Genomic DNA, 23,687 nt, shown 5'->3' with positions numbered 1-23,687 from the left:
GAGAAATGCACATTTTCCCCCATTTCACTTTCATTAGCAAATATAACATCTTTCCCTTCTTGAATTACGAGAAACATCTCAGTGGCCAGGAATTCTTTACGCACTATCTTCTAGAACCCAGCAGTGTATTCACTTTCAAACCTAGAAAGAAAGAAAGAAAGAAAGAAAAAAACAAAACAACAAAATAAATAAAGAAAGAAAGAAAGAAAGAAAGAAAGACATTTTGTAGATGCGATGGAACTTGACTGGTTATGAAAAACCTGAAAGAAGGAGAAAATAGATTGTCATACACCATAACTTGGAACACTACAAACAATATTATGTGTGTTTTTGGACACTGCATCATAATTGCTGCTTATTTCTGTGATGTGTGTGTGTATGTGTGTGTGTGTGTGTGTGTTATCTATCTAAGTGTGTAGTGCTACTTAATCTTATTAATGACATTTCATCTTAAAGAAATTCTACTTTATTAATCTTCATTGCCACATGTGTTGCTTGAATTCTTTGTTTCTTTAAAGATGGTATATCCCATTTGCAAATGTCACAAAATTATTCATGGTTGACAAATAATGTCTCTCAACATTGTATTTGAAATCTTATGCTTATACTTATGGTTATACACCTAATATTTGCTGTTGTTATTTTTTTAATGAAAAAACTAATCCCATGTCACTCGGGGAATACACTCCCCTTTTGTACCAAGAATAATGGTTGTAATCTATCCAGGGGGGCATTTCATGAAGGAACTTGTCGGATAAAATGTCCGACAAGTCAATTATATCCGACAAGTTCAGAGAAATCAGCCAATCAGAGTAAAGAATTTCTCAAAACTTTTCGGATATAATTGACTTGTCAGATATTTTATCCGACAAGTTCGTTCCTTCATGAAATGCCCCCCAGGGTCTCAATAAATCAACTGGAAATATTTAGTACTGTATCTCCTCTGTTTTAATGAAGTTTCCAGTTTTATTATTCTGAGGTAATGTCTGAATTACATGTACCTCCCTCTAGAAAATGAAAGGAATCTAATTTTCAGGGCTGCAAAAGAGATACACAAACTTTAACAATGAGAATGTGATGAGAACCTCTGCCATGTTTGTTTTTGTCTGGTATAAATAAATAGAACACAAGCCTTATGCTGAGCATTCATGAATTGTTGTAATGGGCTTTTCACATGTGTAGGTTAGTAAAGGAGTACTGCTACTTCTAGTCTTTGTGTGCTTTGACCTGGCATGCCCTCACACTTTGGGCATGTATGTCTGTTGCCATGGTTACTGTCACTCTAGACACACCTCACACGGCTGGACATTATAATACTACATGGACAAAGAATAGTTTTGCCTGTAACTGTATAGAAAATGTAAAATATACTGTACGTGAAATCTGAATCACAAATAAATGAATCATATCAAATTTTGTAACTTGGCAAATTCTAATAACACAAACTGTTAAAATGTACAAAAGCTATGTACACCGTATCATTTCATATATGACTTCAACACATCTTTGAAAATGAATGAAATGGTCAATTCTTTATATATATATCTGTTATTTATATAACGTATTGAATCAATATAGAAGGTAATTATTGTTTATATCAACACATACATATATGTACAATTATAAAAAGGCAAATTTTGCCTACCATACCACATTCACCATGTACCTCATTTCATGCACACTGAAGAAAAAATAAATAACCAATAGGAAACAGGATCCAGATCCATCAACCGTCAAATATGTACAGACGTAGTCCAGGTATCCGGAAACTTTTTTTTTTTTACAAGCTTTTATGCAGCTTCAATATGCAATACATCAAGCAAGTGCCGCCAAATGTCTTGTGAGTTTCTATTTTCACACTCAACATCAATGTACAATGGGCTTCCAAAAGCCACACATGTACAGAAGAGGGCCATATTAGATGTACAGTTTAATGCCTTTGGCCCGATCTGTGGACTGTGCACTTTATAGAAAAGTCTATCTAATAATGCCACGCAAATCTAGCAACCTTTGTGGTGTCACCAGTTGAGCCTGTATTAATCTGTGCAGTGTAAAATAATAAGATGACAGTACTTACACCACTGCACACATAGCAAATCTTATATCAGAATACAAACAGGTCTCATCCTCATCTAATACTGTGCTAATACTTGTGCCAAATTTCTCGACATCAAATTTGTGACTTTAGCGGAGAACTCCACAACGTATACTGTGGCCAAAATAATTCAGCAAACCATTTCTGGTGATGAACATGGCACCTTATTCAGTCAAATGTCATTGAAATATGAGAAAGTGGGCCACATCATGGGCAAAACACACACAAATCATGTCTACTACTAAAATGAACAACTTTTGAGTATTAAACACATATAGAAAACAAGATCCAAATCTTGGTAAAAATCACAAAGCCATACCAGTGTTCATCATATGACCTAACCTATTCATACATTTGTTTTTGTTTTTTGTTTTTCCTCTAGAGTGAACCGACTTCTAAAACGACACCATGTGCAAAGTGCGTCAAGTCACAAATATACACTTTATTTCAGTTGCACAGCATTAACATCTTTGTGTTTTATTTTCCAGATATTTCAGAGAAATATTTGCAATTTCTTTAGTTTCTTATTGAAACGTTAACCAAAGAAACTGCAATATCAATTACAATACTTGGGTGAAAAAAAAAAAAAAAAGTGCTAACACACAAACATATTTACAGCCTGCAACAAAGTTGAGCTCAGAAAAGTTAAAACCATTTAACCTTATAGATAGATTGAAGGAACAGGCAATTGAATGATAAGGCCTTCAACAATTTACTTTCATTTACATACATCTGGTTTTATCATGTGAAGTCCAACATTTTTTTTTTTTTTTGGGGGGGGGGGGGGGTGGAGGGAGCCTCATGCTTTGAAGTGACTGCAGTTGCATTGTTCACTCTCATATTGATGGGATCAAAGGTCAAAGGTCATTCTAACATGACGTGGAGTGTTAATGGCCACTCTACAGACATGATCGTCCCATTGCATATTATATTCTATGATTAAAGAAAAAGAAGATTATGCATTTCTGTCTGATTGATCTAGGAACCGGAGAAGAAAATTTTTTCAACACATCATACCAGAAGAGGGATCTAACCTATCTTTCAGCTACTAACTTAAATATTTCATGACTGGCAGACAGCAAGCCTGTTTCACACTGCTGTTGGTTTGGGGGGTTTCTACTGCATATTGCTCCTTTTGTTTAGTGGTTTACTTTTCTGGACAGGAATATAAACAGAGGAGAACATATCCTCTGCTACAGAATCCGCTGTCTGCTCACAGTTTACACTTTGGCATACTTTTGGTCCGGCTGCTGCTTGAAGCAGAAATTATGAAAAAGAGAAAGCAACAATGTTTATGCACCGGATCGTCTTTGCTGGAATTATGAAACTATTTTGTCCCCTTTCATGTTTCTTCATTTCTTTCTTTTCTTCTTCTTTTTGGTCTTTTTTGTCTCCCCACTCCTTGTGGCGGAGGTGGTTTCTATCTGGCAGAGGGGTGTCTGTAGTTGGCAAAGCAGTAAGCGATCTCCTGGCAAATTTTGGTGTCGACCTCCTCCGGGAAGAGACAGACTTCGTTTTCCGTCGTGGCGAGGACCTTAAAGATCTGCTGGTAGAGACTGGTCTTCCGCCCGCGCTCTTTCTTGTCTGAACTAATGAAGATGTACCTTGGGGGTGACATGCAGAAATAAAAGACAGAATATTGCATCAACATACACGGTTGATGAGGCCCTTTAAAGTGCAATCTTGCTAGCCTTTATAATATAAATAAAGTCTTAATCTAACACAGCAGAATATAACATAACACAGCATAAGATAGCATAACATAAACACAGCAATGCCAAGAGCATTGATGTCTTTCTCATTCGAGTAAACAGATATTCTCAAAACAAGTGTCGTCCTCTTATTGCCAGAAATGTTATGTATATATATGATATCTTCAAGGAGGAAAAATTGCTAGATTTCCTGTGAATCTTGATGAGGGAGAGCAAGTATTTGGCAATCTGTTGCTGTGGCTCCAGATTCATAAAGTCCCAATTTAGGAAGTATTATGGTATTATAGCATTTTTATAAAATATAATTTAAGGCAGAATATGGCGTCCGTTTTCCACACGACAGCAATTGTCATTGCCTCAGTGAATGTTCCATACAGGGCAATGAGACATAAAACATTTAGATGTGCTTTAGGTGCATGCTGGACAAACGTCTTTCCTGCCCTAATGAATGCTCTCCCTGGCTGTGAAAGAATCTGCCCCTCTACAAAGGAAGACACTAGTACTCTTTAATATCAATCTACACCCTCCTTTGACCAAAAAGGAAGCAAGTGACATGAGTGTCATTTCTGCTCAATGGAAAAGTGACATGAGTGTCATGTCTGCTCAATGGAAAAGAAGTATTCCTTCGCTCTCTCAGTAGGATGAGTGCACAAACTTGTTATCAAAGTAGCATCCGTACATCTTTGTCACAGTGGCTGTACATTTCTCACTGGTTGACTGATTTTTTGGAAATTGATAGCACCCCAAAATACTGCTCCATTGTACATTGTAGGTGCGAGAAATCATCGTCTCACAAATTAGAAATAGCCATTTTTTTTCCTGCTTAAATGAGATGATAAGTTAATTCTTATTCCATTGCTCCATGTGCCTGGCGATCTACTGCACTCATGAATTGTCTCGATTCGCAAAATATCATGTTTGCACAACCCAAATGCCATGGTATACAGAATGCTACACTTGTCCACACTCAAAGACAGAATTAATACAAAATCATACACTGTGTCACATGCTTCCTTTGTGCATCATAGGGTAGTATCTATTCTGTTGTGTTGAATGATAGTTACCTGTCTAGGTATGTGTCCTCCACTTCTAGGAACTTGGTCTCTCTACGCTTCTATCAGGGAGAAAAAGCAAGAAGGTATATGTTAGATACATTGACATTCAATTTTTTGTCCCCCCAATGGAGTCTTGTAGTTGAAATCCTGCAGAAATTCAAACTATTGAGAGAGTTTGTTTGTGTTTTAACACGTGTGAATACGTGGGGTTACAGCCAATTTAATACAGATAATTTTGTATGTTTAGAAATGTGAATAATTGTGGACATGTGTGGGTAGGCCAATTTCAATAGAGATCACTGATGTAGAAAGACCAAGTGCTGTACAGAGGGATGAGGAGTGGAATAATTTCATCACGTGAGTCAGGTGTAGGGTTCTACAAGTGGTATATTGGTTAGTCATAAGGGCTGAGAGGGAAGATTGAAAGTTAATCCTCAAGACCCTGAGTGCGGGGGCATGTTGAACTTCACTTATCTTCTATGTGACTGAGTGGCAAGTCATTGGATATGTAGAATAACTTTTTGTGAATTCAAGATAGATCTGGTTCCAATTGCTACAGTTCCTCATATAACTTTGGTTTATGTTTCAAAAGTTCAGGTATGAAACATTGTATAGATGATGACTGGCGGGGGAGGGAACATACTGAAGGGTTTGAAATGCTATTGAGGGACTTATAGCCTCCCGAACTAGCATGGCAAACCCTGAGGGTGGAAAGTTTGGTACGTGTTCCCGACAACAAAAGTCATCATCTGTTATATCAATATGGGTTAGTCAAAAACGTCAACGTCAACCACCAGCACAACGCACTCGATCGCTCGCGCAGGGCCAAATTCACTGTGCGCTGGTCCTTCTGTCATTTGTTACGTGAAAATGTTTTCCCATGGGAGAACATTACAAAAATGTTCTGCCCATGGGCGAACATAACCAATGTGCCTCCATCACGTGACTGTGTTTAGCCAACCACTAACCGGTATTTGACTCACCCATTTAATATTATGTGAATGTTATGTATCCTGTGTCACTAATATGGATGAGAGCATGCATGTATACAGTGGAGCTTAAGTCAAGTGGGCTTGCAGTTTTGAGATATAGCCAGTGAATTTTCTGTTGTTTGCTTTTAAAGTTTGTACTTGTCATAGATAGAATGTGTTAACAGAGCATGCTCAATTTGAGCTTAATCTGATAATCTCTTCATTGTTGTTGCTTTAGGGAGTTCACTGCACAGTTAAATAGACCTTGAACTTCATCAGAGCGTCTTTTCTCAGTATATTTTTTTCTCAGAGTATGTGCTTTCTTTCTAATATTTAGATAGGTTAGGAGAGTCCATATGAATTGAGGTATACAAGCATTCACAACCTGGCATTTAAATCTAAACCTGATAATGCACTAAGAATCTAAATCTAGATATTAAATTGACCATTATATTATGTATCAAGGCTGGTAATATCTTATTGCACATCCAAGTGGGATATCATTTTTCATTCTATTTTGTCATATTTGATATATCTTTAATAGAATATAAAAAAAAGTAAAATTTAAATTTCAAACTGGAAATATTGGTGTAGACAGCATTTATATTCATGACTGCTTTGCAACAACTTCACCACGGCCTCGTTTCATAAAAAGTTGACATGATAGCAACTCTTGCTGGAATTGCAATTGTCATGGTAACGACAAGAATCCAGCTTCCTGATTAGCTGTTGCTATTGGAAGTTGCCATTCCAGCAAGAGTTGCTATCCTAACATCTTTCATGAAATGGGGCCCAGAACACATTCAGTCTATTAACACCCACTGAGTATCAAAACCCAGTCACTAGATATCTACCTCGTATTTGGTGTCTCCAACTTGGACCTTGTCCTTGGTGATGGGTGTGTCTGATAGGTCCACACAGAAGGACTCAGCTGTGGGCGCTGCCTTGTCTATGTGTTTGCTCAGTTCATGTAGGGCTGCACTCTATAGAGCAGAAATAAACATTGACATGTGATAATTACTGACAGTGATTTCTTGCTCCATATACTAAGCCAACTTTACAATGCTCCTGCTTTAATATCACAGTTGTTGTTTTCTTAATTGTTTATGTGCCAAGGTGTAACCCCTCTAGGTGCCACTTTATTGTAGGACCATGATGCTTGAGCACTTTGGGGAAACAATGGTTTCTTCCATTTTCTTCTATTTGTGTCCTGTGTCCAAATCAGCAAACCAGTCATCATTATGAAACTTCTCTGTGTGAAAAAGAGACAGTACATTCACATCTACCCAAGATCACAATTTAATACCTGTACTGTCATTATGATATACATTCATGTTGTGAAAAACTGAACTGCTAATAGGTGATCTGACACACACACCAATCTGAATAGAAATGTTAATGCTTGTAAATGCTGCACAGCAAAGTTTTAGAGAAAACTGCACGCTTTGCTGTAATGTAAATTTTGCTGCAAAACCATGAGCACGGCACTTTCAAAGTACTGTGGCTTTTATTGATCAGTTTGTGAGTGATTGTACAGTTGAGTAAAGTATACAAAGTTGGCAAGCTGCTGAATGAGTCACAGTGAACCTAGCACACAAAGAGGTAACATTTTTTTTTTTTCCATTTGAACCTTCTAAAATCACTGCAACTTTGTCTGACGAGGTTTTCTTTATCACTATACAATTCTGTTTTTCGTTATGCTGAAGTACTTCACTGACCATTTTCATGGCATTTTGAAAAATGGCATATCTATATATTTTTTGAACACAATTCAATTGTAAGACACATTCTGACTCCGTTCTTATTTTCTTAGTATGTATAGCTGCCAACATGACAGTGTACTAATCATTCTTATGAAAACTACTAATGGTTGGTTGTTGTGCATAGAGGCACAAAGTATATTTATCATGGAAAATTACCAATGTGTAGGATTTTACGCAGGCTAAATACAGTAGTCACACATGCTGAAATTACTAATAATTACTGAATTTAACTAAAAGTTAGGCAGCTATGAGTATGAGATGTGACTGAGTTCTGTGACACTCACCACGGACATGTCAGGCTTGGGTAAGATGCTCTTGAGGTGTATAAGTTCCATGTGGTATCGCTGTAGATCTATTGCTGAGTAGTCATAGTTATCTGTGATACGCCAGAGGTCAAGGGTCAAAGACAGGGGTCGAAGGTGAGACAAAGAGAATAGCCCAGAAACTGAAGATGTCAGACAATTCAAAGTAGGAACCACTGATAAAAGGAATTATGCATCTTTCCTGAAATGGAATCTGTTAGGAAGGTAACATATTCCAGGACTGTAACATATCAATGCTTGTCAACAGTGTTGCCTTCTACACAACATACATTGTACCTCACTAGGAAGTAATACATGTGGGAGTGTACACCTGGGCCCCGTTTCATAAAACTTGCTATCAATAACAAGTTAAGATAGTTGTTATAAGCTACTGAATTCCTTGCACCTGATTGGCTGAGAGCAAATTTGTCACAGAAATGTGGCAGTTGTTACTGACAAGTTTTATGATATGGGACCCTTATTTCACCTTTTCCAAGAGTATGCTCAGAGACACACAATGAGAAACTGCACAGTAATCAAACTGTTTCTTGATTAGTTTGAGATTTACACTTGTCACAGCACAATACTAGCTAGCAGCCAGAAAGAAGCTGAAAAAGGAAAAACAGAATGATTAGAACATCCGACAGTTTGTCACAAAAGTACTGTTCAAGACTGGCCACCAAGTACTGAACAAACTGCTTTGGATTTGTGGCTACCCAATGCCCCTTTTCTCCCTCACTACTGACCAGCAGGCTGACACTGGTGTGATATAACCATCCCTATAACAACACTGACAACAACAAATGAGTTGTCATCATCAATCCTAGAAAAAATGAATCATTGTCTAGAGACACTTTATAACATAGTACACAAGTGCAATGGAGAAAGACTGAGTGCAAGGTAAAAGATGAGACACTCTATTTAATAAAGGGGTGGTATAGTATTGGTTGAGGTGTGGAATTCAGATTTAATCTTTTTGGAGAAATTACTAATAAAATATCAAAGGGCATACAATTCTAGGAGGTACTCAAAGTTTATTTGATGGAAATTGGGTTTGAAATGGCTGAGATATCAAAAAACCGAGTCAAACAAAGTGGTCCTAATAAAATGTGGGTCCCATCTTTTATGAGGACCTCTGTCCTTATGGATATTCTCAGCCATTACAAAACCAGTTTCCATCAAATAAACTCTGAATACCTCTTAGAATCGTAAGGCCTCAATATTTCATTAGTGGTTTCTAATCATTTTGCAAAATTATAAAATCTGAATCCCATCTAAACCCAAACTATACCACCCCTTTAATCTGTTGGTCACCTTGTTGACGACAGCATCCTGTCTCTCTCTCTTTTTTTTCCATGTCAAACATAGTTCAGCTGCACACATGATGACCCTTCACTAGCTATCGCATTCAACAGTTCAGATACTAACAGATGTGTGGGTTAGATCCAATTCTTGCATTTGATAAGAAACTGCAAAACCGTTGGTTTAATGAAGAACCTCTTGGAGTAATAAGATATACATGGTTGGTAACGTGTTTGTCTACTAGCTATATTCACCTTCATGTTTGATGGGGAAAGTTAGCTTTTATGCTCTGAGCAGGTCACTACCGTAATTTTGTCATGAGAATCTTGTAGGCACTATCTGGAGGCTACTATTACATGCTCACCGAAAGCAAAGAGGACAACTGTGTTGACTGTCTTATTGGGTAGGAACTCCAAGTCGTGTCCGAAGAAGTCGCAGACTCGGTGCCAGATGAGGTCGCCGACACCGCAGGAAACATCCACCGTGACCAGCCGGTGCTCGTTGCGGAAGTAATTCAGCCACGCCTTAACGCTGTTCTGGTATAGCAGATTTCTCCTCTGTTTATGACCAGAAAAGTTGAAAATAATCAGCATTTATCATTGATGATAAACTGCATCATAGACTACTTTGATTTGTCTGACTACATCATCACAAATATGATAAGCTAAGTAGAAACATTTACTTTGACAATATTTTCTGTAAACATGCAAAATGATTTTGTGGTTTATATCATATGACTTCTTTTCCATTACCAACTGTTTTAAAAAAGAACAAAAAAGCTAGTATTGCTTCTCTGCTCAATCTGTAACTTTTACCTTTGGAACATTTAAAAGGAAGCCTGACTGTTGTAAAATATCCAAGTCATAGGTAATATCACTGAGATATCAACACCATACCATTTCAAGATCAGTCAATATTTCCAGATAAGTATTTGTAGGACTTAAGAAAAACAAAATCCCTATGGTCTTTCTTGCATGTAGGGCCACTAGTCTCAGCTCAAGGCCGAGGCACCATTTCTCACCGCTAGTCTTGACGAGTCAGCCTCATCACTCTGGCCCCCTTCTTTCATCTTGTCGGGATGCTTGGCACCGTGAGCTTTGGCCTCCTCAAGGATCTTGTTCTCAGTTATTGCCAGATTGAGGGCAAAGTATGATGGATACTGAAGAAAAAAGAAAGAAAGAAAGAGAAGCATATGATGATACAACTCTTTCCTTGTAGAATACTAAATAATGCATTGACGATGGGCAACTCAAACTGGGACTACTGAAGGGGACTGTTTATTAATATATTCATGTGCAGATTCTTTTTTATTATTGTTGTAATAATAATAACAATAATAGTAATAATAATGATAATCATCATCATCATCATCATCATCATAATAATAATAATAATAATAATAATAATGATAATACTGATAATAATAAAAACTATGATAACTATGAAAATGTAAAAAGAAATTATAAAATTGGAATTGAAATCAATTTGTAAACAAATATTTGGCATAAATATTCTTATTTGGGAATGATACTATGCCAAATAAACTCAAACAACAACACAACAACAAATGAAATATTCAATACATCATACATTTCAACAGGTGGAACTTCCTAGACAGTTTGATGGGTGTTTGAGTATGAAGTCAATAACCGTGGGAATAAAATGAGGGGGAAAATATTATTCTCCTTGAAGTTAGCAATATCCCACCTGGGAGATCATACCTCACATACAGTGTGTCATTTACTTCACAGGAGGCATTGTTTCATGTGCTGTCAATTTCAACAGACATTAGTTTATACCTTGCAAAAATTACAATGACAAAAGCATTGTAAAATTTATGGCATATTCTGTAGCATGTCTATGAGCTTTGTCATTTTATTTGCTGTGGGGGGGGGGGGGTGTGAGGGGATTGAAGTTAAAGGGAAAACGTAGTTATATACATCTGTACCTGCGGAAACTCAATATTTGCCCTAGAATGTACACATCAGATGCAAAAGAAATGAGTGAAATAATGCCGTGATATCACAATTTGAGATGGGTATTGATGAAAACACAAGATATTAGCCTAAGAGTTTAACCGATGGTTTTTTTTTTTTAAAATCTGAGAAGGTATCTGATTGTGGTTGCTATGATTCAATTCAATTCAATTTATTCATTTCATAAAATCACATACAAAATATTTACATTAATGTGTGAGTCAAAGGAGGAAATCACGCAAATGCCTAGGGCTTGGAAATGGAGATTTCCTTTACAATATAGTTTAAAATCACAGTTTTGAATGAAACATATATATATATATATATCAAAATAGAACTTAGATTAGAGACCGTTACAAAATCAACAATATATTATGATGGAAACAGGAAACAGGAAACAAAACAACGACTGCACTAATACAATATATTACAATGATCGATCATAGATAATTGACAGATGAGTTGATAGCAGTATCCACAGATCTTCCACGCGAGTGTGAATAGCATGCAGCTTGTTGGGAAATATTAACAGCTAGGGCTAGGCTTGATCGTCACGTAACATTCTACCTATCCACTACTGAACAGGGATTGAGGGCTCTTCAGGAATAAAAGTTGCGTTGAACTTATACAATTGAAAATATTTTGCACCTCTGATCTCAATATACTAAAAGAACTCATTGTCCTGGCAAACCGCGTCAGCCAGACAAGTTTCTTGGTAGATTCTTTTGATATATTGCAGCAAATTCCAAATGATGGAAGATGAATTCTGCGCCCTTCTGAGAACTGTGTTTTGGCTTTAAATCATGAATTCTGTTAAAGAGAGATTACTGTCTCTCTTGAAATACACCGAATGATGAACTTCACACAATTGAAGAGACAAACCCTACTTCTTGCCTTCTGTAAACACATCTACCTAAAAAAAAAAAAAAAAAAAAACCAGAAGAAACCTTCAACTCATTTTTACGGCAAATAGAAATTTGAACTCATTGACAACAGATCAGTTGCATACATGGTTATGGACATATCAAGATCACAGTATCACAGTAGTTGAACCTTAATACTCTATATTCCTTAATGCTTGGGGCACCATGTGTAGCTTTGCGTGTCTAACTTTTTGAGCTGCTACACATCGCTATTAACATTCTTCTCTCTGTAAATCTGATAAAATGCTCCTATATTCCAGGAAAAGGGGGATATCCGCAGCAAGCTCATCTCTTCCCTGCCCTCCTTTTTAATCCTCTCAGGATTAACTGCATCCCAGCAAGCTGCTCCTGGTCATGATAGGGTTCAAAAAAAATGTCTCGCTCTCTCATCACCACTAGCGGCAGCCCTGGGATGCAGATCCCTGGCATTCCGGCAGCTGGTGACGCAGAAAATAATTGCAGGGCAATTGAAAGTAAATACACAGATTTGACGGGCTGCATACAGAACTGTGTGTTGGTGCTTGATGGAGATCATTCTGGAATGCAGTTTGATGGAAGGGGAGTGAATTTTGAAGCTGATGATGAAAGACGGAAGACAGAGTTAAGACTGAGTGAAAGACTATTGGACGATGACGGGAAAGATTTCTACGGATGATATACTAACAACAGAGGATCTCTGACGGGTATTTACATGTAATGTTCTCATGGGCGCATAATTAATTCAAATGGCAGCAAATGCTGTCCAAACTACAGCTCTAAATCATTTCTGCAGAAGTTGATATGCAGTACGCTCTTCAGTATTGTTTAAAAAAAAGAACACACACATCATACAAACATCATTATTATCACAATAAACTTTGAATGCCATAACCGCATTTGATGCTGTATATTAATAAAATCATACTTATCAAAATTCATGAAATTCTTCCGTCGAGATGCTTTCATTGCAACTGATTGACAAATTGCCCTGCGTCGACGTAAATAAGCACTGAATTGATCAGTGTTTTTAGTAAAACATTGATCAATTATAAAACACTGATCAATTCAGTGCTTATTTACGTCGACGCAGGACAATTTGTCAATCAGTTGCAATGAAAATCATACTTATTCTCAGTAATTATGAATTTAATATTCAGAGCAGCAAAGAATACAAAATGATCACTCTTGCTCCTGTAATTAAAATCAGATGGTGTAAATATAATTACACAATAACTTGAAAAAGGTCACAGGAACAGAACTAGAAATTCATCACTAGTTAACTCTTTATGTGCCATGGTGTAAACGCCCTGTGTGCCACATTATTCTGAGACAGCAACGTTGTCATGCTTTGAAAAAAAAAAATCTGTTTTTCAAATCGATGTTACTTCTATAGATTTCCGTTAGGGTGGACGTAATAATGAGTAAAGTTGCAGAGAAAATGCCAAGCTTTGCTTTGATGTAAATTGTATGACAAATCTATTATAGACTATCTTTCAATTGACTTGGAGCTAAACTTACTGTAAAGGCATGACTTTTGCATGCAAAAAAGTGACAGAAACTTAGAATTTGCAAGAAAATCTGGTAGGGAACGCGGCTTGCTAGTCAATCACAACATGAAATGCAAGCTATATGTGAGAGGAACGGAAGCGCGAGAAATGCTTCCATTGTACTGCGGCATTTGGCGATTTATCGATAGGTTTGGGTGCGGGTGTATGCGTTTGAGCAGAATATGCGAAGTTGGCACACCGTCGATTGAGTCGGATGTGCAAACGTGGCACATAAAGAGTTAAAGAATTTAAAGCAAATGTATGATGGTACTCATATGAATACAATTATTCATATGAGTACCACAAGGAGTTTTACCTAATACAAGTGAAAGAGTAAAAGAGTACAACTGTTCAGCAAAAAAAAAAAACAACAAAAGTCAAATGTATTGATTAATGACTTTTGCATGAAAGATAAACAGGCAAGTCATCAAAGAAAAAGTGTCAGAGAAACCATCACACAATATAAGCTAAAAGCCAAAAAGTTTATTAGGCTTTCTGTAATCCTCTTTAAATGTTTCAAAATTACTGACAGACAGCGCAAAGATCACATTTTAACTATGGATTAAATTGTTTGGGAGACTCTTTAAAGAAAAACCAATAACAAACAAACAATAGATGTTTCTTATATCCACAATTAATGAAATCCTTTCAGTGATTGTTGTACATAGGGTCATGTGACCAAACATAACATTGTTATGATGTCAATGATGTTAAAAACAAAATGCTGATGGAGAATAATTTGCTGTACTGCGACATCACTCATGGTATAGTGCACTATACCATGCTATCAATCAGTGGGGTTTCATCGTAAGTGTGTGCTATTGCTATTGGTATCAATATTACAGACTACTGTGTAAATTGCAACCCTCATAGTGCAGTGATATCATCCGCTCTGCAATATGTACACAATTCTACTTTAACAATCTAGCTTTTTTATCAAAGAATTGTTGGAACCATATAAAAGAAATATAATTTTACTGTTTTGCCCCACCAGTGAAATTATGGATTCATTGGTGACAGAAATAGCACAATTATCTTTGGTACGCTCCACCCCTCAGAAAATAGTGTTATTCCTGCCACCTCTGTACATCCATTATTTCAACAGAGCCTCCCAGCTAGTGCATGGTATATTTGCTTACTATCTCTCAGAATCATTACTAAAATGTAATAATAGTACTATGTACACTATGATCTCTGCCTGATACCCTTTTCATACAAGATGAGTTATCAACCCATTCCATATATGGGAACCTGGTGGCCTGCGTATTAAGTCTATGGATGTTTCAAAATTCAGAATGGAATGGGTTAAAGATATGGGGAGGAGCTTACAAATTCATGGGCAGCTTTGATAAATTCAGTCTTCAGGATATCAGTTATGCCACAGCTGTCAAGGAATGCATGAGATAACACACACCAATGTATGGCTGAGAACTGCCATCACACATTATGAAATGGAGTCCCATGAGATCCAGACCTAGCGAAGAACTTTGTCCCTGTATCATCCAAATTTGAAAACATGCCACGCCACCCTGGGAAAACAGGTAAATTGATACCGAACCCTTGTGGTCCACCCACGGCAACCATCAATAATCATCAACCAGTATTAATCAGGCACATTGTGCCAAGCAGAGGAGAAGAACTAGAATACCGTAGTCTGAATGGAACTCAAGGTACGTATATTGATGGCAAAGCATGAACCTTAAAGCCACATTTCACATCAGCAGTAGAAAGGCAGTGTTATCACACACCATGATATTGTTTTCTATGCTGGAAAACAAACTTTCCTTGCATTTCTTTTGAGTTTGGTAGGTCATAGGACATATAAATCGCCGATGGGGTGACAAGACCTCGTATCTCAAAAATGTCCAAAAAAAATTTTTTGGCTTAATGGTCAAATAATGGGTCAAGTGATGTCTTGGCCAAATCCCAACTGTCTTACTCCAAAAATGAAGCCACCATGACATGTCAAAGGAAAGGCTTTCCCATTCACTACAGTGCTTTGGTCGCCATGTTTTTTTGCTCTCCTGAACATTTGTCATTTTTGAGATACAAAGTCTTGTCACCCCAGCGACGATATGTACACTGATACTTCACTTTTCAATCACACACATCTTTTTCTTTTTCTTCTTTTTTTTTTCAAAATGCATACAATGTATACACAAAAGACTACTTTCTCAGTGCATTTCATAATATAGATACAATATGCTGCAGCACGTGAATCAATCACATGAAATCTTCTGGCACGGTCACAGGAAAAATAAAGCACAAACTTTGTGATACATACATTGTAGCAGCAGGAAAAATCCTACACTTCCAGTAAGGATTTATTTTGTGCTTTGATAGTTACAACCTTAAATTTAAAATGCAGTATTATGATGAAAGAGACTTAGCATTCATTCACACAGGTTTCAATAGCATTCTTAACTTTACATTAAGGAACACAAATTAATATGTCCATGATAAGTACTTAGTAGTCATCAACAAATCTTGTGTATAAAAAAAAGGGCGTTGCAAAAATTCAGTTTCACTGGCATTCCTTTTCAATGTATAGGTTACAGTCCCTACAAAGAAGTAAGAAATAAAGTGATGTAAATTAAATTTCATGTGAAAAGGGAGAAAAATGCAGACCAATATAGCAGTAATTTTCATGCTTCATTTTCTCTATTCTCCTTCATACTGACGGAGCCACTTTCATCTCCAAGATCCGGAAAATAGCTCACCTGCCTGAGGTATAAAATAAGGAGGAATACTGCTTTATTTCTCCGCTAGCACTTCACAGAAAGTTGCTTTTCTAGGCGTCTCTACCTGTTGAAAGGGACAGCTGGTCAGATCTCTGAAATTTCCAAGACACTGCTGATAATGAGAATCCTGAAGGATTTGATTCTGTCCACAGAGAAGTTATAATCAATAGCCATCAGGGAGATGGCAATATACCACCACTGCTTGATGTCTTTTGTCCCATGGAACAAGAGATTGTATGTGCTCCGCACAGGAACAGATGGTTGGCACATAGGAAATGAAAGCTCCTGTATGATCTCCCAACCCCCCCCCCCCCCCATTGCCTGTCTCCCTTGGGTTTTTTGTTTATTATTTCTTAACCTTCACATTGTCTACCAATTTCCTTTAGTCGTGTGCTGGGACACTGGTTGCAATATTGAATAGCGCTCGGAATATTTTGCCAGAAAATAAGAAAAACATGCATTGATTACATGAATGTTGTATCACCTGCGATTTTTTTTTTTTAATACACCGGACAGTCAACCAGGCAAGATCAATTTTATTGGTCTAATACAATCATTGCATTAACTCAGTGACGACGAGCTGAATTTGCTACAACACACATTTTCCACTGACACCTGCCCAAGCATATTCGGGACTAGTCTTCAACGGGTTAAAGTTTTATTTCTTACCCTGATGATGATGGGCTGATTTTGCTACAACACGCATTTCCCATAGACACCTGCCCGAGTATACTCTGGACTCGTCTTCAATGGGCTAAATTCCCTAATCCATAGCTACCTTGTGCCTGGTAATTTCATGTCTTATATCATAAATGCAGATCTACTTTTGCAGCACTCAAATGACCAAGAAAGAAAAAAAAAAGGAGAAAATAAACAATTGACAATTCTAGTAACATCCATTCCTTTTATCTCTATTCATCAGTCTGTTTTTATAGCAATTATCTTATCTGTAGATTGTTTTTTTTTCCTTGATCAGATTTTTTTTTGTACGTTTTTCCTACTCTTTCACATCCTTGATTTTTCTCCACGACAAACATGTACAAGCAAATAGACCAACCCCATGATGCATTTGAACATTATGCATTCCCTTCTGCCCCATAGGGTTGCCATGACAACCAGACAGCATGATCTAGATTTAACCTAACAACTTGCCTACCATAGGACAACTCATGCATGTAATCTTCATGCACATACGTGTACACATTCTTTTACTTACTATGGGTTTGGGAGGCTGTAAAGTGAAGTAGAAAGCAGACTGTGACATTGGATATACTGAAGGTAGTCTTTTTTTAGAGGAATGTCAGACTGTTTGTCCTAACCAGAGCAGAGATCAGATCACGAGATTGGATCAATGTACTGCATGTACAGTCTTTTTAAAGTGGAATTCACTCCAAACATACACGTACATTGGATTCAGTGAGGGAAGAAATATTACAATAGAACACATCAGTCAAGTTTCAGGAAGATCAGACAATGCGGTCTGATAGTATGCAATTTTAGAGTTTTGTTTGAATTCATGTGCTATCAATGCTGGATTAGAAGGTTACAATAATTCACAATGTCACATCAATTAGTAAAACAATACAAGACGATTATGCAATTCAAAAAGAGAAAATAAAAGTACATGTTTCCATTGACTTGTTGCTGACTCATTAAGGGTAATATACCATACACTGTATGTCATAGGAATGAGGCATTGTAAGTCAAGTGATAACCATTTGGACTTCTTTTTTTTTTAAATCTGCAATTCTGTTTACATTCGTTTTCATTCCACTACTGTAATATCCATAGCAGATACAGCCTCCTGCAGTGATGATGGTACATAAAAAACAAAAACAAAAACACAAACAAACCTTTAAAAGCACTCACACCTTTTGTATATGAACAATACTTAACATTAATTATACTGACTCAAAGTTTTACACTGGATGCTTCTATCCCTAACTCACATTTTAGAACTATTTTGAAGCACTATTAAAGTTGAGATTTTGTTTCGATCTGCAAATGGTAAATTATATCAAATGCACCCATTTCTACTCAAGAGATCCTATGTATCCTCTTATGACTGTTTGAAGGTAGGTGTTTGAAGACATCACTTATGCAGCAGAGTGTAAGAACAATTTTTCCTTTTCCTGCTTGAGCTTTAGCTTGTGGGACTATGAAACGACTAGACACATTTGATACACTATTACATTTTTGTGCTCTGAAGACCTATTCACATCAGAAGTCATCGAGGACACGGAACCATAATGGGATGCCTTTCATTTTCACAGTAAGCGTGAGCTCACATGGTCTGATAGATCATGCATGTCTGGATGAGTTTCCCTGGCCATGTATTCATCAGTTTTCCCCTACATAGCTGCTCTGCCCCTTTTAATGTTCTCAAAGGTCAATGTGTTATCATCTCTAATGAGTCAATAATCACAATAACAATTCAATGTCACAGGTTTCATAGTGACATCATTGTAATGGAAAGTAATGGTGCATTAATTTCCATCACATTCTTGTTCACACACACACACACATGCACACCCACACTCATTTTTCTTCAACATGATGAACATCATAATAGCATTATATGATATCAACTGCAATATAACATTGTATGTGTTCTTGCTAAATCCAATTTATTTGCTACTCCCATATAATTTACTTGTAAATTAATAAAGCAACTTATTACATATTCATGTACTTACTCTAATGTTAGCATATAGTGAGCATGCAAAGCAATGTTTGTTTTACTACATATAATGTAGGGAATAAAGAAATGATTTAATTGGAAAATTATTCCATCTTAAATGCAAATCATGAGTGCTCTCAGAAATCAAGAGATAGATTTAAAGTGAAATATTACACTCCATGTTCAAGTTGAGTGTACCGTAACTATTTGAATAAAATCTAATGACCAGAATGGCAAAGAGTTTCATCAAAATCAAACATGATTGGACTTATTTTACATCTGATATTGGAAGAAACATTTCCTGTTTTTGTTTTTTTTAAAATCTTGTTCTACTCTATCTAAACTGAAAGCCACAATAAACACAATGTGCAAACGCATTTAAACTCTTTGTGAGCCAGGGCATAAACCCCCTGTATGCCACATTATTCCAAGACAGCAACATATAAAAAACATTCTAGTATTCTTTTGTTCAGACTCATGCAACCTTTTAGATAGAAGTGTTTATGATAGAAAAGTATATGTAGCACATTGAAATTGCAGAGAACATTGCAAGATTTGCTGTGATGTCATACTATTCTATGATTAGGACATGGCTTTGGGGTTTTCACATACCATGGTGAATTGCAATTTATTGATTGGTGTGCGAGTGTCTGTGAATTTGAGCAAAATATGCTACTTGAAAGTAATTGGCAAGCTTTTGACTGAGGAGTGTGCAAGGGTGGCACATTAAGAATTATGAGCACATCAGAGTCTGGGGAGACAAGACTATCAAAGTGATGTCACAGTAGGAGCTATGCGAGTGTGACTTCCAGTCTGTCATTGTCTGATTACTCTATCATCTCAGTCAGGTGACAAGTATGTCAGATGCGTATCCGGGCAATTACCTCCAGAGGGCAATTATACCCCCCCCCCCCCCCTACATACTGGTTACTGGTAAGGTTAGAGTAAAGATTAGGGCTCCGGTTAGGTTTAGGGTTAGGAGTTTGGATGAGGGTTAGGATTAGGTTCAGGATTAGGATTAGGATTATGGCCAGGGGATTATCCCCAGGGCAATTACCCCCTGGGCAATTAGAGGGTGGGGTAAATTGCCCAGGGGGTAATTGCCCTGGGGGTAATTGCCCTGGGGGTAATAGCCCTAGACCCGTCAGATGGGTTGGCATCACACAACTACCTGGTCACAGACACCTCTGCATGCAAAAATGTGTTCAACCCTTCGTGTCCAGGTACTTTATCACCTTGACTTGCTATTGGTTAAAGCTTTTTTTTTTTTCATCAGCATCAAGTAATCTCTTCAAAACTGACATCATAAATAGCAGGTTAGCAAGCCCACTTTGGTGTAGCAATGCACCTCACATCAACAGAAGATCACAGTGACACATTAGGGATTATACTTTATATAGTCTCTATTCAGTGACAATTAGTTTCCAGAAATCTGTGCCAAGTGATGAAGAAGCAGTGTTCCCACTGTTGAACAAATCCCGCACTGAGGGTCAAGACTCACTAGCACCTACGAAAACTTGTAATCAGCAGTGTACAATAGTCTAAGTGAATGCTTCTGACAGTTGATAAATGCAGACATCTTGTACTTTAATTTGTGACTGTAGAAGCTCTTTGGGGATAAAGTTTGATTTGCAGTGGAACCAGGCATTATAAGTATGTTCCTCAAACTTTGGATATTTATTATAGACTTTTTGTCATGAAACTGTTATTATGCCATTATTGGTAATCAAGTAGATGATATTGCTGTGAAAAACTGGATCTAGATGATACAGCTTTCGAACCTGGCAAAATGTATGTTGCATTTCAATTTCAATTTTATTTCCATTTCCATTGAATAAACAGGAAAAATCATATACAATACATCTACAGAACACATTTGTAACAATTTCAAAGAAAACGTACAAGTGGTCACGAGTAACAACAGAAATTCCTTTCTAAGGTATATACATATACATAATACAAAGATTAGAATGGAAATGGAGGGTCCCACTAAAAAGTAAAGCTTGTAGGGTATGGGACCCTCAGAAATACGTACCCAAAATCAAAGAAACCAATGTCAACTGACATGAAATTAACTTAGGAAGGCAAAAAGAAAGAAAAAAATGTCTGTAGTAGAGGAGGCAACACATTGGCACATAATTAATCTTGCGAGTACCAGCCATAGGAAATCACAACATTTGTGAACTAAATCCAATAGAAAGTCATTATGTCCAAAAGAATAATAGTGGCTACCACAGGGCTCACCTTTGCAACAAACTTCTTGAGCTCGTACTCTGGGTCGGACGTGACAGCTCCGCATCTGAGTAGGAAGCGGAGGTTGGGCACGATGTCGATCAGGTAGATCTGCTTGGGTTCGCGGTCGATGAAGTCAGCGAGCATTTGGAAGATCCACTCCAAGTTGATGAGACCCGCATTTTCCTGTGTAAACAAAACCGGCTTGAAATTAATTCCTCGGTTCAGGTGCACATGTTAATATTTACCAGGTTGTGGTGTGTGCCAAATGGGTGCGGTGATTTATGTTGTACTCGAAATGTATTAAAGGTGTAATTTTTATTCACCAATTAAAATCATGTTGATTGGCACATACAAAGTGCACCAAAAAAGAATAATTTAACCCTTCAGCACCAGCGCCAATCATAGAAGTCTTCTAAAAAATTCAAGTATTTGCTACCATCTTTGTATGTTGATGAAATTGTTAATTAATCAATAGTTACTACTCCCTACCATAGAGCATGCAGCAATTGATATAAAAAGAAAAGTCTACTTGCTATTAGGGGTTCACAGCAGACAGCACCTGTATGTTCCATATCAAAGGCATTCATGAAACCTTACTTAGATGTGTGGTATCTAATACTACCTTAAAAAATATCTAAACTCACAGATTTTCCTCTAACCTTCAGTGAGTTTCACTATGCAAGTGCTGAAGCATACGTTTGGGGGCCTGCACTTTACCTTTGAATTTATAGTCTCCTACGCCCACATCACACCTATGCATGGACTTTACAGAGCACAATGTCAAGTCCTTCACTCTTTGTACGCCTTATTCGCTGGCCCAACTCAGTCGCGACAGCTTGACAAATCTACATATTTTGCTCAACCGCACAACCATGCAATAACAGTTTTAAACACTGGCCATTTGCAAGAAAAATAGCCATATAGCTTTATCATAGAATTTACTTTACAGCAATGCTTGAATTTTCTGTACAATTGTGCTGACTGCATTTCTGCTATATAATGGCCTTGAAAAAACAGAATGTCTTCCAAAAGCACTCATGCATTGTGGCCTGTTAATAGTGTAGCAAACAGGGGGTTTACACCCTGGCACGAAAAAAAAACAAACAAACTGTTATTTAAAGAGATCTCTGACAGTTCCCATCAAAATGTTGTTGTTCTTTTTTAAAATTGCCTAATACATACTGAGACTTTATTTTAGCTTTTTACATCATCCACCTCTCTTAACCTATTGAGTACGGACTGATTTTGATACAACACACATTTCCCATAGACACCTGCCCGAGTATACTCGGGACTCGTCCTCAACGGGTTGATTCTGACCAAAGCAGAGTACTTGAAATACCACTTGTCCCGTTTCCCCTGTACTTCTGCAAACACGCCAGGCTGTTTCCTTCCCTACCGTGGCATGTACAAACTACAGTGAATGAGGTTTGCATTAGTGTGTGCCATGTCTGTCTGGTTTCTATAAGGCAGGGCAGGTCTGATTAAAAATAACATTCTCTTTAAATCTACAAAGCAAGTTATTTTTTCACGGCCACTTCGAGACCATATTATCTAGTGTTTACAGTAGTGACACAGAGGGTGAAAGGATTAACTGTGTAGAACTCTAATATTCTCAGAACACTCTCATTCATGTGGATGCTATCAATTTCATGAATTTGAATTCATAAAAATGATAGTTGTTTACAGTGCAACACATTTACCGAATAAAATATTCATTGATATTAAGAATACCTGGGTTGCTAACCTGGACAGTCCAAATTAAATGCAAGCAAAAATGATGTCTATAACAAGACACTCCTACAAAAACAACAAAACAATACAATAACAAATGCTGTGGCACACATTAGATTACACTCGTGGGTAATTCTTGAAATGAAACCTAGAAAGTGAGATCAATCATGAAGATCAAAATGAAGGTAAGTTTGTGTGATTTCAATATCAGACAGCCAGTAGAGCTCTATTACAGTATTAATTATCTGCCCAAAATAACCCCCCCCCCACCTCTTCCTCACCCCAATCAGCCACCACAGAATTGAATTAATGCCATGATAAATGCTGAGAGGAGGCTGTCGTGAGACCAGACAAAGATCATCATTGCTAAATTATTTCAACTCTGGAACGATTTGATGCCAAGGACATGGACTCCAGATTCATGTGGCGATGACATCATTCCTCCCCTCCAACACCCTAAACCACCAAACCTACCCAGGGAATAATTTACTTTTCATATTTGATGAGCAGTTTTCATCAATGGGAAAATACCTTTAACAAAGTTATGTACAGTCCTATGTAAAAAAGAAGAAAAAAAAACCCAACAACAACCTGCTACACACAAGAAATTTTGCATAGCAGTCATATAAAGAATGCATAGTATATTGTGATGCCATACCAGGAAATTTATTC

At 37.2% G+C, this 23,687-nt stretch overlaps 1 protein-coding gene across 1 annotated transcript in view; it reads right to left on the bottom strand.

Moving 5' to 3' along the window:
- Positions 1 to 1,009: 1,009 nt before the first annotated feature.
- Positions 1,010 to 23,687, bottom strand: part of LOC140226552 (uncharacterized) — a 77,952-nt gene continuing 55,274 nt past the window's right edge. The window contains exons 3-9 of the mRNA XM_072307002.1: positions 21,291 to 21,464; positions 10,222 to 10,359; positions 9,565 to 9,757; positions 7,881 to 7,972; positions 6,688 to 6,816; positions 4,872 to 4,921; positions 1,010 to 3,699 (exon numbers count right to left, since the gene is read on the bottom strand). Coding sequence (XP_072163103.1) covers positions 3,516 to 3,699; positions 4,872 to 4,921; positions 6,688 to 6,816; positions 7,881 to 7,972; positions 9,565 to 9,757; positions 10,222 to 10,359; positions 21,291 to 21,464 — 960 coding nt within the window. The 3' untranslated portion in view covers positions 1,010 to 3,515. The remainder of the gene's footprint in view (positions 3,700 to 4,871; positions 4,922 to 6,687; positions 6,817 to 7,880; positions 7,973 to 9,564; positions 9,758 to 10,221; positions 10,360 to 21,290; positions 21,465 to 23,687) is intronic.

The sequence above is a fragment of the Diadema setosum genome, chromosome 3 (genome assembly GCF_964275005.1).
Source record: "Diadema setosum chromosome 3, eeDiaSeto1, whole genome shotgun sequence".
Lineage (NCBI taxonomy): Eukaryota > Metazoa > Echinodermata > Echinoidea > Diadematoida > Diadematidae > Diadema > Diadema setosum.
Note: the sequence above shows the minus strand (reverse complement) of the source record. Positions and strands in the feature narration are given on the sequence as shown.